This window comes from Echinops telfairi, unplaced genomic scaffold (genome assembly GCF_000313985.2).
Source record: "Echinops telfairi isolate 266 unplaced genomic scaffold, ASM31398v2 ScPeMD7_7467;HRSCAF=8505_1, whole genome shotgun sequence".
Classification (NCBI taxonomy): domain Eukaryota; kingdom Metazoa; phylum Chordata; class Mammalia; order Afrosoricida; family Tenrecidae; genus Echinops; species Echinops telfairi.
Genome location: NW_022111368.1, coordinates 11468208 through 11478880, shown reverse-complemented (window position 1 = coordinate 11478880; position 10673 = coordinate 11468208). Strand labels below are relative to the sequence as shown.

The window sequence follows — 10673 nt, the reverse complement described above, 5'->3', positions numbered from 1 at the left end:
AGTAGGGGGCAAAGGGGCTGTGGGGGATGGGACCCAGAGAAGGATCTTTTTAAAAATTACCATAAAAATGCGAAGGATGGAGAATGAGAGTTCTGAGATGAGGTTTGTGTTTGGAAAAGACTGAGAACCATGCCAAACAGGGACCCCCATTTCCACGGAGGGAGAAGGGCACCCGGGGATTCCATGGGTGACACAGGAGAAGAGGTTCATTATGAAGCAGCAGGCCTGGAGTCCTCAATCTAGGGAAATAAGCCAGGGCATACTGTGGCTCTGGGGGGTTCTTACAAAATGTATGACTGACCGGCCAAAGTTTATGGGAAAATAGGAAAAGGCAGTAAATGTTCCCAAGCCCAGTCTACACTCAGTTTCCTGTGAACAGGCAGCCGACAGCACAAGTCTTCCAAAAGAGGCCAGGTGCCCACTGTGGCCTTAAGGAATGGTCTGGGTGAGGGAGGAGCTGACGGTCAGTCAGCCAGGACAGGGTGGCCCTTGGATTCTGAACCCAGAGGCATTTGGAAATGATTCTTGGGGACACAGAGAGCCCGGAGAGGTCTTGGCTGTCTGAACTGAGTTTGAGGAAATTTATTTTGGCTAAAACACGGAGCATGGTCTGGACCGAGGGAAAAGGACAGGAACGTGCTTCAACAGTTGGCAAATACGTTGGGTTCTGTGGACCCCACAGCCTTGGTCACAACTACTGCTCTGCTGTGGTGGTGTGAAAGCAGCTATGTACAACCCATGCACGGGTGAGAGGGCTCGTGTTCTGATGGTTTTATTTATATGAAACAGTCAGTGGGCCAGATGCGGCCCTCAGATCCCTAAAGAACATGGTGATGGGAATGGAAAACGGAGGAGACGGGCAAGAGGCGTTTTGTAAGTTGCTTCCTCCGTTTGCCAAGCCCGAGTCCCCAGATCATTCTGCAGTGGTGCCCCACCGCTTTGAGGGGTGAGCACCGTGTGAGCGAGGCATACCTGGGGAGGGGCAGGGCGACTTAGTGAATGCCTCTGGTCTTGGAGCCACGGGCTGCACCGGCCGGGTCTGCTTGGCCGCCAGCTTCTTCAGGCTCACTTGCCTCCGGTGAAACATCTCTTCCATGCTCTCTTGTTTCTGGAAGACCTTCTGCACGTGTTCCTAAAGGGATGTTGGAGAGCTGAATGTGCCACGGAGCAGAACACTGCATCACGGCGGTGCAGCGGAGGCGTACCAATCATGCAGCTGCCTCAGCACGCACCGAAGAGACTTTCCTAACACGGTGTCTGCGGACCCCTTGGTGGGGCTGTGTCTGGTGTGGGTTCCAGGGATGGTGAGGAGGTTGAAACCAGTTAAGAGAGGAGGGAGGAGGCCCAGGGGAAAGACAGCTTGCTGGGAGGGCATCCACAGCCATCTTCAAACAGCTGGAGGGCCTTGGTCTAGACCAGTGGCTCCCAAAGTGGGTGATACTGCCCCCTAGGGGGTGGGGCTGGAACATCCAAAGGGGGCCTGGACGGCGGTAACCTACACTTTATCCTAGATAACGGGCTCCAGGACAAACGTTTTTAATTGCCAGAGGGGTACTGAGTAATTTCTGTTTTCCGAAAAAGGGTTGGTAGGCCAGATAAGTTGGGGAACCCATGATCTAGCAAACAGGATACATTTCTTTGGGGTTACTCTGAAGAATATCACAAAATTAACTTATTCTGCAGAATTAAGACAGCTTGCTGGGAGCCCTGGTGGTGCTAACTACAAGGGCAGCAGTTTAAAACCACCAGCCGCTCAGAGGGAGAAAGACGATACTTTCTACTCCTGTGAAGAGTTACAGTCTTGGAAACCCACAGGGGCACTATGGGTTGGCATCCACTCGATGGCAGTGAGTTTTAGTGAGTTAGGAGTTGGATGCCCATTAACACCACGAAGCGCTGTGGTAACTGAGCCTGACTGGAAATGGCTATGCCACGGGCACACAGTGCCCCCATCGCAGGACGAGCTCAGTGGGACGGAGGAGGACTGCTTCTTAGAAGGGCAAGGTGACGTTCCCAGCTCTAAGTCTCTCATGTTCACGAGGATTAAATAGCCATCTTTGAGGTGTGAACACAATTTCCCAGCATTCACAACACTCCCACCCGCCTGTCAGGGGAGGCTTGGGAGCTGCTGTGATGCTGAACAGACGGAACGAGCTTCCAGACTAAGATGGACCAGGAAGAAAGACTTAGGGATATACTTCTGAAAACCCACCAAGGGAAGTCCCCTGGCTCACAACGGTTCTATCCACAACGGAAGATGGGGACGGTGAGGGACCTGGCAGTGGAAACACCCCTCCACACCCCGTTGTGCCTGGGGTTACCATGTGTCGGGGGGTTCAATAGCTCAGTGAAGAGAGTCAAAGGGAGCATTACCATGAGGTCTTGGTTGAGGATGGATTCATAGTCCTTATAAATTTTATTTAGTTCCTGGATTTTGTTTTCTGTTCCAGTCTCCAAAAACTTCTCAATCTCCTGAAGGGCTGCCTCCGCGCCATCCTGGGACTGGCATTTGTCCACAGGCTGTGAAGCCAGCAGGTATATCCCCTCGTCACACCACCGCATGGACTAAAGCGCGAACATGGCAAGAGAAGAAAGCCACAGCATTAGAAGTTTCCTCTCGCTTCTGAGTGCCCTCTGCTTAAAGACCCCAGGGTACTGTCTAACATTACAGTATATGCTGTTGGCATATTCTTCGAAATTTCACAAAAACTCTCTCATCACACTTCTACCAGTGCACCATTACCTTTAAGGGATTCCACCGGAAGGATAAGGGCATTCCAAAGAGGCGGGCATAGTCTATAGGGCTGAAAAGAATCGGAAGTCCCTGGGCACTACACCAACGGTTGGTGCTTTGAGTCCACCCAGAATTACCTTGGAAGAAAGGCCTGGGAAGCTCCTTAGGGAAAAACAACCTCCCCAAACCTCTCTGAGCACATGCTGACCCTCACACATCCAGGCTGACACCAGCGCAATGGGCTGGCTTGTGGGGGGAACTAGAATCACGTTTACTCATAGCAGGAGAGGCTAACATGCAAGGTAATAAAGTAGGGCATCACATTTCTGGTTCTCCTCAAGAAATCAAGAACTGTAGTCCTCGAATTCTAGAACTGTACCTGGGGACGACCATGCAACCCGATGGGAAAAAGGATTTGAGGGAGAACCAGTGTGCTGTGGCTTTCCGGATAAGGACCCTCTCGCCCCTGGGATGACCGAGGGAGCTGGTGGTTACATGAGATGGAGGATGTGTGCTGCATGGGTGGCCAGGGTGGGGGATCGGGTCTCCAGCCAGGCCTACCGTTTCCAGGAGGCCGTGCAGCTCCAGGGCCTTGCTGAGCAGGCTTCTCCTCTTCCCAACCTCGGCAGCCAACTGGTCGCAGAGGTGCTGGAGCTCGCTGCACTTGGGGTGGATGGAGTCCACAGCGTAGTGCTTGTTCTCGATGAGCTGGCTGCCCTCCAGGGACAGGCCTCGGGCCTTTTCTACAGACACCTGCACAGAAAGGCCGCCCCAGAAAATCGAGCCGGCTTCATTTTTCGGCACGCATGCACGGAGATGTGGCCATAAAGGCTGTTTGGTGTACACCAGGTTTATTTCTGTGATGAGCCCCCCGGGGCAGCTATTTGCAGGGAGAGGTGAAGCCAGCTAACTGTAAGGGGATATCTGTCACAGAAGGAGCAGGATGTATATAGTTTCTCTCTGGTTACTGCCTGGGTTAATGGAAATGCCACCTAACCCCTGAAGCTATTCTGGGGGGAGCGCGGTGTGTGTGCAAACTCTACCGTGCGTTCTGATGAGCCTAGCAGAGCTGTAGCGCGTTCCGGTAAACCTGACACCAAGGGGCTGTCACTGTCTGAGAGGCAATGGACGGCACGGGTTTGATAACTAAAGGGGTAGCTGCACCCCTGGCCCTGGCAGCTATCCCTGCTGTAAATGGCAGGGCCATGTGCCCAAGGGGTCTGAGGGATGGGGTACATGGAGCGGCCCCCCACCTGGGGATGCCACTCAGGCACAATCGCGGCTCCACTGAGGATGGAGCCAAACCCACATGGCTGTGCTTTTCCGAGCAGCGCTCAGCATCTGGCATTCCCTCCGCCACCCCACAGCCCTGTCCCGGGGCCCCGTCCCAGGCTTACACCGGCTTTCTCTTCAAAGTTCGCAAGGTCCTTCAAGAGGTGCTCCACGTGGGCCAGACTGTTGCCCACGTCCGTGAAGGTCAGGATCTTCTGGGACACAACGTCCAAGGCAGCTTTGACCTGGAATGAAGGAGGGCAGGGTGAGGCCAGGGCGCCCTCAGAAAGGTGCTGAAGGAAACCATCCAGTGGGGTGGCAGCCGGGATGTGGAAGTTCACTACGGATCCCTGGAAGGAAGCCGGAGGAAGGCCACCCCAGACCCAGAGAACTCTGAAATACACAAGGGCACAAATAGGAACCAAGATAAGCCGCCATTGAGCAGGAAGGGTTGCTTTACTGGCCTGAGGCTCGGATGAAAGCCACGTTCAAGTTAAACGCCGAGCGAGCAACCTTCAGAGGACCGTGCTGGGCGTCCTCTGAAACTGGTGGGGTCGCTTCACTTCTCCAGACCTCCATTTATTACCACTGTAAGGTGGGAGATGACCTGTTCGCTCCCCCCCACCCCCAAACCACCAATAACTGTGAGGAGAAAATGGGATGGCCCAAGTTCAAATCTTCTGAGACACGGAAAGACAGCAGTACTACAAGCATGATGCAGGGCCGCTACTACGGGACTTTCAGACTGGGCCAGGAGACTTGCACGGCTCCTTTCATTCCAGCTTGTGATGAGCTTCCTAAAATGTTCCTGCTGTGGTGGGGGCTGCTTTCACGTGTGTCACTTAGTGACATTAATGCTGCCCACGTTGTGTCACCACCACATCTACTCCCAAGCCTTTTCCGCCAAACACGGATCAAGACCTCTACATGCCCCGCCCCACTTGTCGCGGGAAACCAGGACCAAAGTTGGGCCCCTACGCATGTGCCTACTCTGGACATTTCATCTCCGTGGGACCCTACCGGATCTGCCCTTTCCTGAATGACTCATGTCACACCACGGGGTTTTCGAGGTCTATCCGCATTCTTGCGTGTACCGGACAGAGCATCCTTTCTCCCCATGGCTGAACAGGCTCCCATTTTATGGGCAGACCGCATGTGACTTATCCATGTATCCACTCAGACACACTTGGGTGGTTACCAACTTTTAGCCGCTGTTTACAGGTCTGTTTCTCTTCCTGCTTCCAGTTCCCTCCAGGAGTGGAGTCGCAGGGAGCATGGTAAGGCTGCGCCGCACTGTCTCAGGCACTGCCAGCCCTTGTTCGACAGCAGCCGTGCCACCTTACACTGGTAACCGGTGGGCATTCAACTCCTAGTAGCTGATGGTGCTGACAGGGGCATGAGAGGAGGGCTAAAGAGAAGTGATTTTTAAAACTGTCATTGCTTATGTTCTCTAAACAGGGACGCTTTTCTTATTAGAAATCTTTCTAAGACTAAGCACGCACCCAGCTTCTGCAAAAAGGGGTGGTCGCTGAGGATGGCAGACCAGAGGGGTACAGATCTCTTTATGAGGACGTCAGTGATTGTTCTTGCTGCCCGGGGTTGGGGACATCTGGAGGGCAGCCAGGACGGAGGCCTCGTCTTCATCTTCCTGCTCCCCACTGTGAATGGCTCAGGGCCTGGCTGCTGCCATCCCAGGGTAACCCAGGGCCACTCGAGTGACAGCTGTCTGACTATGACTTCTAAAAGAGAGCTTCCTGCAGATTGCAGCCATCAGCCTACCTCAGTCTTTATCTCACCCTCTCGACGTATGTTCCTTGTTGACACTTACATTCTGAGACTATCTTGTTTTTATGTTGTTTCCTTGTTTGGGGTCTGATCCCTCCCTTCCCATACTCAACATCTGCCCTAGAACAACAGAAGTTCCAAGTAGACGGGCATGTATTTCTTCCCACCACCCAGACCTGTACCGGGTCCACAGTGAGGACGCAGGAAAACTCTGTAGAAGGAATGAGCGGGAAGTCAGCCACAGCATGGCAGCCCAAGGGAAGTGGGGCGTGCTGACAGGTCCTCCTGGGCCAAGACACTCAGTGGGCCCGGTCTCCCTAGGCACAGTCATGCGCCGGAGAGAGCCAGGGTGATAGCCTCACCCTGAGGGTGGCTTGGCAGCGCTGAGCCACAATGCCAGGAGGGATGACGACGAGAGAAAAGCTCCAGAGCGAGAGTGCTGGGACCACAATCCTCCCAGACGACACTGGCTGGACCTCAGAAGATGTTGGAGAATCTCTTGTGCTTCTTTCTCCGCCATCTCCAGATGCCCTTAAGGTAATGTCCTTATTCATTTCGGTGTCACTGGGATGCACCCAGATTCTTCTTTCAGATGTAACTTCCATGATATTTTCTTCTGGAGACTTCTCAGCTGGACACAGGCAAGTGAGCTTAAGGGTATTAAACAGGGCTTTACCCTCTGCTGTTGAATGTCTTGACTCTCAGGGAAGAAGTACAAGAGGTTATGTACTTTCCCCCAAAGAGCCCTTCAGGCTTCCCCCAAAGTGTTCAGGGTTCAAACACTCCACATTTCTCTCAGTGGTTGCAGCTTAAAGACCACAGCTTGGCCTAAGCTTATTTTGCACCTGGTTCCTTTCACTGCTCTTTGAAGGGGACCAGTGGTTGAAGGTGGCAGTAACAAGTGTTCAGGGACATCAGGAGCTCATTCTTTCATCATGCTGTGTCAGCCACGTGGCTGCCTTGTCTAGGGATAAATGTTATGCACGAGCATGTTGAAAAGACAGCTTCACAAAATTTAGAATATGGAAATGTTCCTCAGTTGGTTTTTTTTCTTGGCTCCACGATGTGACATTTGTTTCTATCTCTGCAGGTCCATGGCTCCTGCCAAACTTGGGAAGCTTTCAGTTACTGCTTTCATGAGTCCTTTATCAATCCATCCTCTCGCTGCCTTCCAGGGCATCCACAGAAGAAGGTTAGATCTCTCGTGATAACGTCACAGCTGCCTATGACTGCACATTCTTTCCCATCTATTTTCTCTCTGTTGTCTAGATTGGGTCGTTTCTATTGTTCTACTTTCTAGTTCAACAACTCTTTGTTTTGTCATTTCCGCCATTCTGCTGTTGAGCCCTTCCACTGAGCTTTGTATTTTGGCTAGTAGTCTAGCTCTCATTAGAAGGAAGCCAAGGCACGCCTGCATTTTGTATCTTTGTATACCCAGGCCTCTGAGTCTGGCCCATATAGGTCTGCAATCAATGTATATGGAATTACAAGATCAGACAGGTGAACAGAAGGTGAGAACAGAGGCCTCCTTACTAACTCACAAATCAAGCAGAAGAAAGTACATGCCAGTAGACGTATTTTAAATAGCCTTTTATATAGGCAATGATCCACTCATTAAATCATGTTCAAGGTTTAACCCAATTAATCTTGCAGGTTCAAAGTGGCTAATAGACTCTCCCACACCAGGTGGCACGTGGTCCAATCGTTGCCCTCATAAGCAAGGGCTGTGCACATGGCACAGCAGCCAGATCAGCTGCCCATGGTATTCTGATGTAGTAGCAAACAAACAGCTGGGCCCTGCTCAAAGATGGCAGCCCACTGTGCTGCTACAAATGTATGTTTTCCCCAGAGTCCTGCCAGCAATCTAATCTCCAGTATCAGGCTCCCGAGACTTCTGTGGAGCAACCTATTGGCACAACTCTGGAGAGGAACACCCATTTGATGCCGTTTCCTCGGCCACCTTCTTTGAGTGGGGCCTACACTGAGTTTCCTAACAGGATCAAAATACCATGAGCAGTAGATTCAGGGGCTATGCAAAGCATAGGCAGACTTTGCTTACTGTGGCAACGACTGAGCTGTTCTGAGATGCTTAAAGGTCCTGTGTTACAGTATACCAGTCAGCCTGGAAATTCAGCTGTGCTACGACCAGCCTGCTGAAACAACAGCGCCCTCTAGCTCCCCAGATCCTTCCCGAAGCCGGAGCACACAGGTGCTCATCCAAGGAGTCCCTCTCCAGGCCCCGCTCCACTCACCTCTCGGAAATTCTGCTCAAAGTGCCGGAGCTGCAGACACTGTTCAAGTTTCTGCTGATGCTTTGCCCAGAACTCATCAAAGGCAGACTCGGTTTCATTCAGCTGGGCCAGGAGCCTTAGGGAAAAGAGGAGACGCATCTGTACTGTGGCCTAGGGGTCGGGAATCAAAGAACGATCAGCTCCACCCAGAAGCAGGGTCTTTACACCACTCGGGCTCTAGAGGCGGTCCGAAGCCCTCCCATAGCACTCTCGCTGTGTACTCAAGTACAGGATTTTGCAAGTGTGACTGGTGCCTTGACAGGGCCAATACATGTATGAAGGGGAGGCGTTTCCAGGATTCTATCCCCTTCATACCATCGCGTGCTACCCGGCTCAGGCTGCTGGCAGAGTTAAACGGAGTTCATTCATTCTTTATGAAGTCAAAATAGCAGAGGCCTGGACTTGTTTACAGCTTTGGCTCAGAGGTGAAGATAAGCAGTAAGCTGCCTCAATGACGGCGGGGAATAGCTATCACCCACATTCCTGCGCAGTTGCTCACGAGCACTGAGAATCCCCGTGTACCCCGCTCTGTGCTTAACGTTCAACGTGTGTGAGGAAGTTCGTGGACCAAGTCCACGTTCCTCATTTCACTTTTTTCTATGAACTTTCTGAAGCGCCCCCCCACCCCCTCCCCGCCCAAGCCACAGGCAAAGGTGCACTATGATTCATTCCACTGGATGGAGGAAGAAATGGAGCCTTGGATGGGTTAACAACTTGCCCACCAGGGACCCGAGAGTCGACCCACCACTTCATGTCAAAGCTCTTTGCAGGCCCTGGGAGGGCTTTCCCTTCGTAACATCAAGTCTAGCTGTGAGTCCTCAAGGGAGGGTCTCTTGTCCCCTGTGCATCCCACAGGGTTCCCGGCTGCTCAACAAGTGAATGGGGCTGGATGGAGAGAAGACACATTTCAAGATAAAGAAACTCAGCCCTGGGGCTGCTGATGGCTCGCCTGGTGCCACTGTGCAAAGTGATCTAGCTAGCTACTCTGAACTGGTTTTCTGATTGATACGATGAAAATTCAAAGCCTAAATTTCTGGCATCCAACGGATTCTGACTCATAATGACCCTACAGGATGAGGTAGACCTGTCCCTGTGGATTTCCAGGGCTGTTAATCTTTATGGGAACAGAGAGCCTTATCTTTCTTCCCACAGAGTGGCTGGTGGGTGTGAACTGCCAACCTGGTGGTTAGCAGGCCAACGTGTAACCCATTACACACCAGAGCGCCTTCTGTATATAAGATGATGATGGTGTGTGTGTGTGTGTGTGTGTGTTTAAAAAAACCTTTCTGGATCTCACACTTTAAGAATAAAATGAGAAAAAGATACGTGAAGTTTTGAACATTTCCAAGCACCGTATAATATCAGCTAACATTAACGAACATTCAAGCCCTATGCTCCCATATTCTGTTGTCATGTTAGAAACACAGTGTGAGATATACGACGACTATTTTACAACAGAAGCTAAAAGTTTACACTCTAAAAATTTGCAACTTGATGTGAGAGAGAGTCTCAAGTTGCTTTCCCACCTGGAAACAGACACCTGAGCCTCTCTACCTGCCTGTGGGCAAGAGACAGGATAGTACTTTGAACATGGAAGCTATAGGAATCGAAGCTGTCCTCGTTGCTAGTCTGCTTGATCTATCTAATCTGTTTCATTTTTTAAAACCGTGATTGAGCACAGCAGCCCGTGTGACCAAGGATTGTACATAACAAAACCCAAAGCTGAAGGAGGGAATGTATCAGAGCTTCGGTTGTTAACACCTGGCTTGCAGAGGGTGATGGCAGAAGCCCCACATCCATCTGCAGGGCCCACACATGGAAAATACAAACAAACAAAAAGATTTCTAATGCTTTTGAAAAACCATGTTTGTTCAGTGGAATCATCTTGCCTAGATGAGCTCTTTTCTTTGGGATTTAGGAAAAAAGTATCCCCGCGTTTCACAGAGGACTAAGACTGCAGTAAGGAATAAGAGATCTTGCTCCATTGTAACAAATAGGAGGCTAAGAGAGAGAGTGGGATTGCTCCCAAGGACAGCGCCAAAGCCCAGGTGAGGTGCTGCTTTTCTTCCACCCCTTGGGCCCCCAGTCTCTGGCCTCCCATTTCCACTGCGGTGGTCTGCCTGGAGCATGCCCCCTGCCTGGAACAGAGAGCACTCAGGCCGGGTGGTACGGACTCTCACCTCTGCACAGTCGTTTGGTTGTCAAGCTGGTCCTGATTTAGGCTGTACTCGGGGTTCTTGGCCAGAGGCTCCCTGATGCTCTCCAGGATGGAGTGGCCCTCCTGCAGCGCTAACTTCAAATCTTCCTGTGGGGGTGGGGGCGGAACACAGGCCATCAGGGGTTGGAGGCTCAGGATCCAGGCCAGAGGGGACCCTGAGATTTGGTTAGGTATTTCCTCCTGAAAGGGACTCCACAAGGCCAAGCTCTCTGCCACCGAGTCCATTGGGACTCACAGAGACTCTATTGGACAGAGTAGCACTGCCCCTGTGGGCTTCCCAAACCTTTATGGGAGTAGAAAGCCCTGTGGAGTGGCTGCTGGTTTTGAACTACCGGTCTTGTGGTCAGCAGCCCAATATGTACTGTGACTGATA

At 51.7% G+C, this 10673-nt stretch overlaps 1 protein-coding gene across 4 annotated transcripts in view; it reads right to left on the bottom strand.

The window, feature by feature from the left end:
• Positions 1–10673, bottom strand: part of MCF2L (MCF.2 cell line derived transforming sequence like) — a 98986-nt gene that overhangs the window by 34449 nt on the left and 53864 nt on the right. For all 4 annotated transcript variants that reach the window (XM_045283987.1, XM_045283989.1, XM_045283986.1 and 1 more), the window contains exons 6-11: positions 10263–10387; positions 8044–8158; positions 4132–4251; positions 3296–3487; positions 2374–2565; positions 973–1132 (exon numbers count right to left, since the gene is read on the bottom strand). In XM_045283987.1, coding sequence (XP_045139922.1) covers positions 973–1132; positions 2374–2565; positions 3296–3487; positions 4132–4251; positions 8044–8158; positions 10263–10387 — 904 coding nt within the window. The remainder of the gene's footprint in view (positions 1–972; positions 1133–2373; positions 2566–3295; positions 3488–4131; positions 4252–8043; positions 8159–10262; positions 10388–10673) is intronic.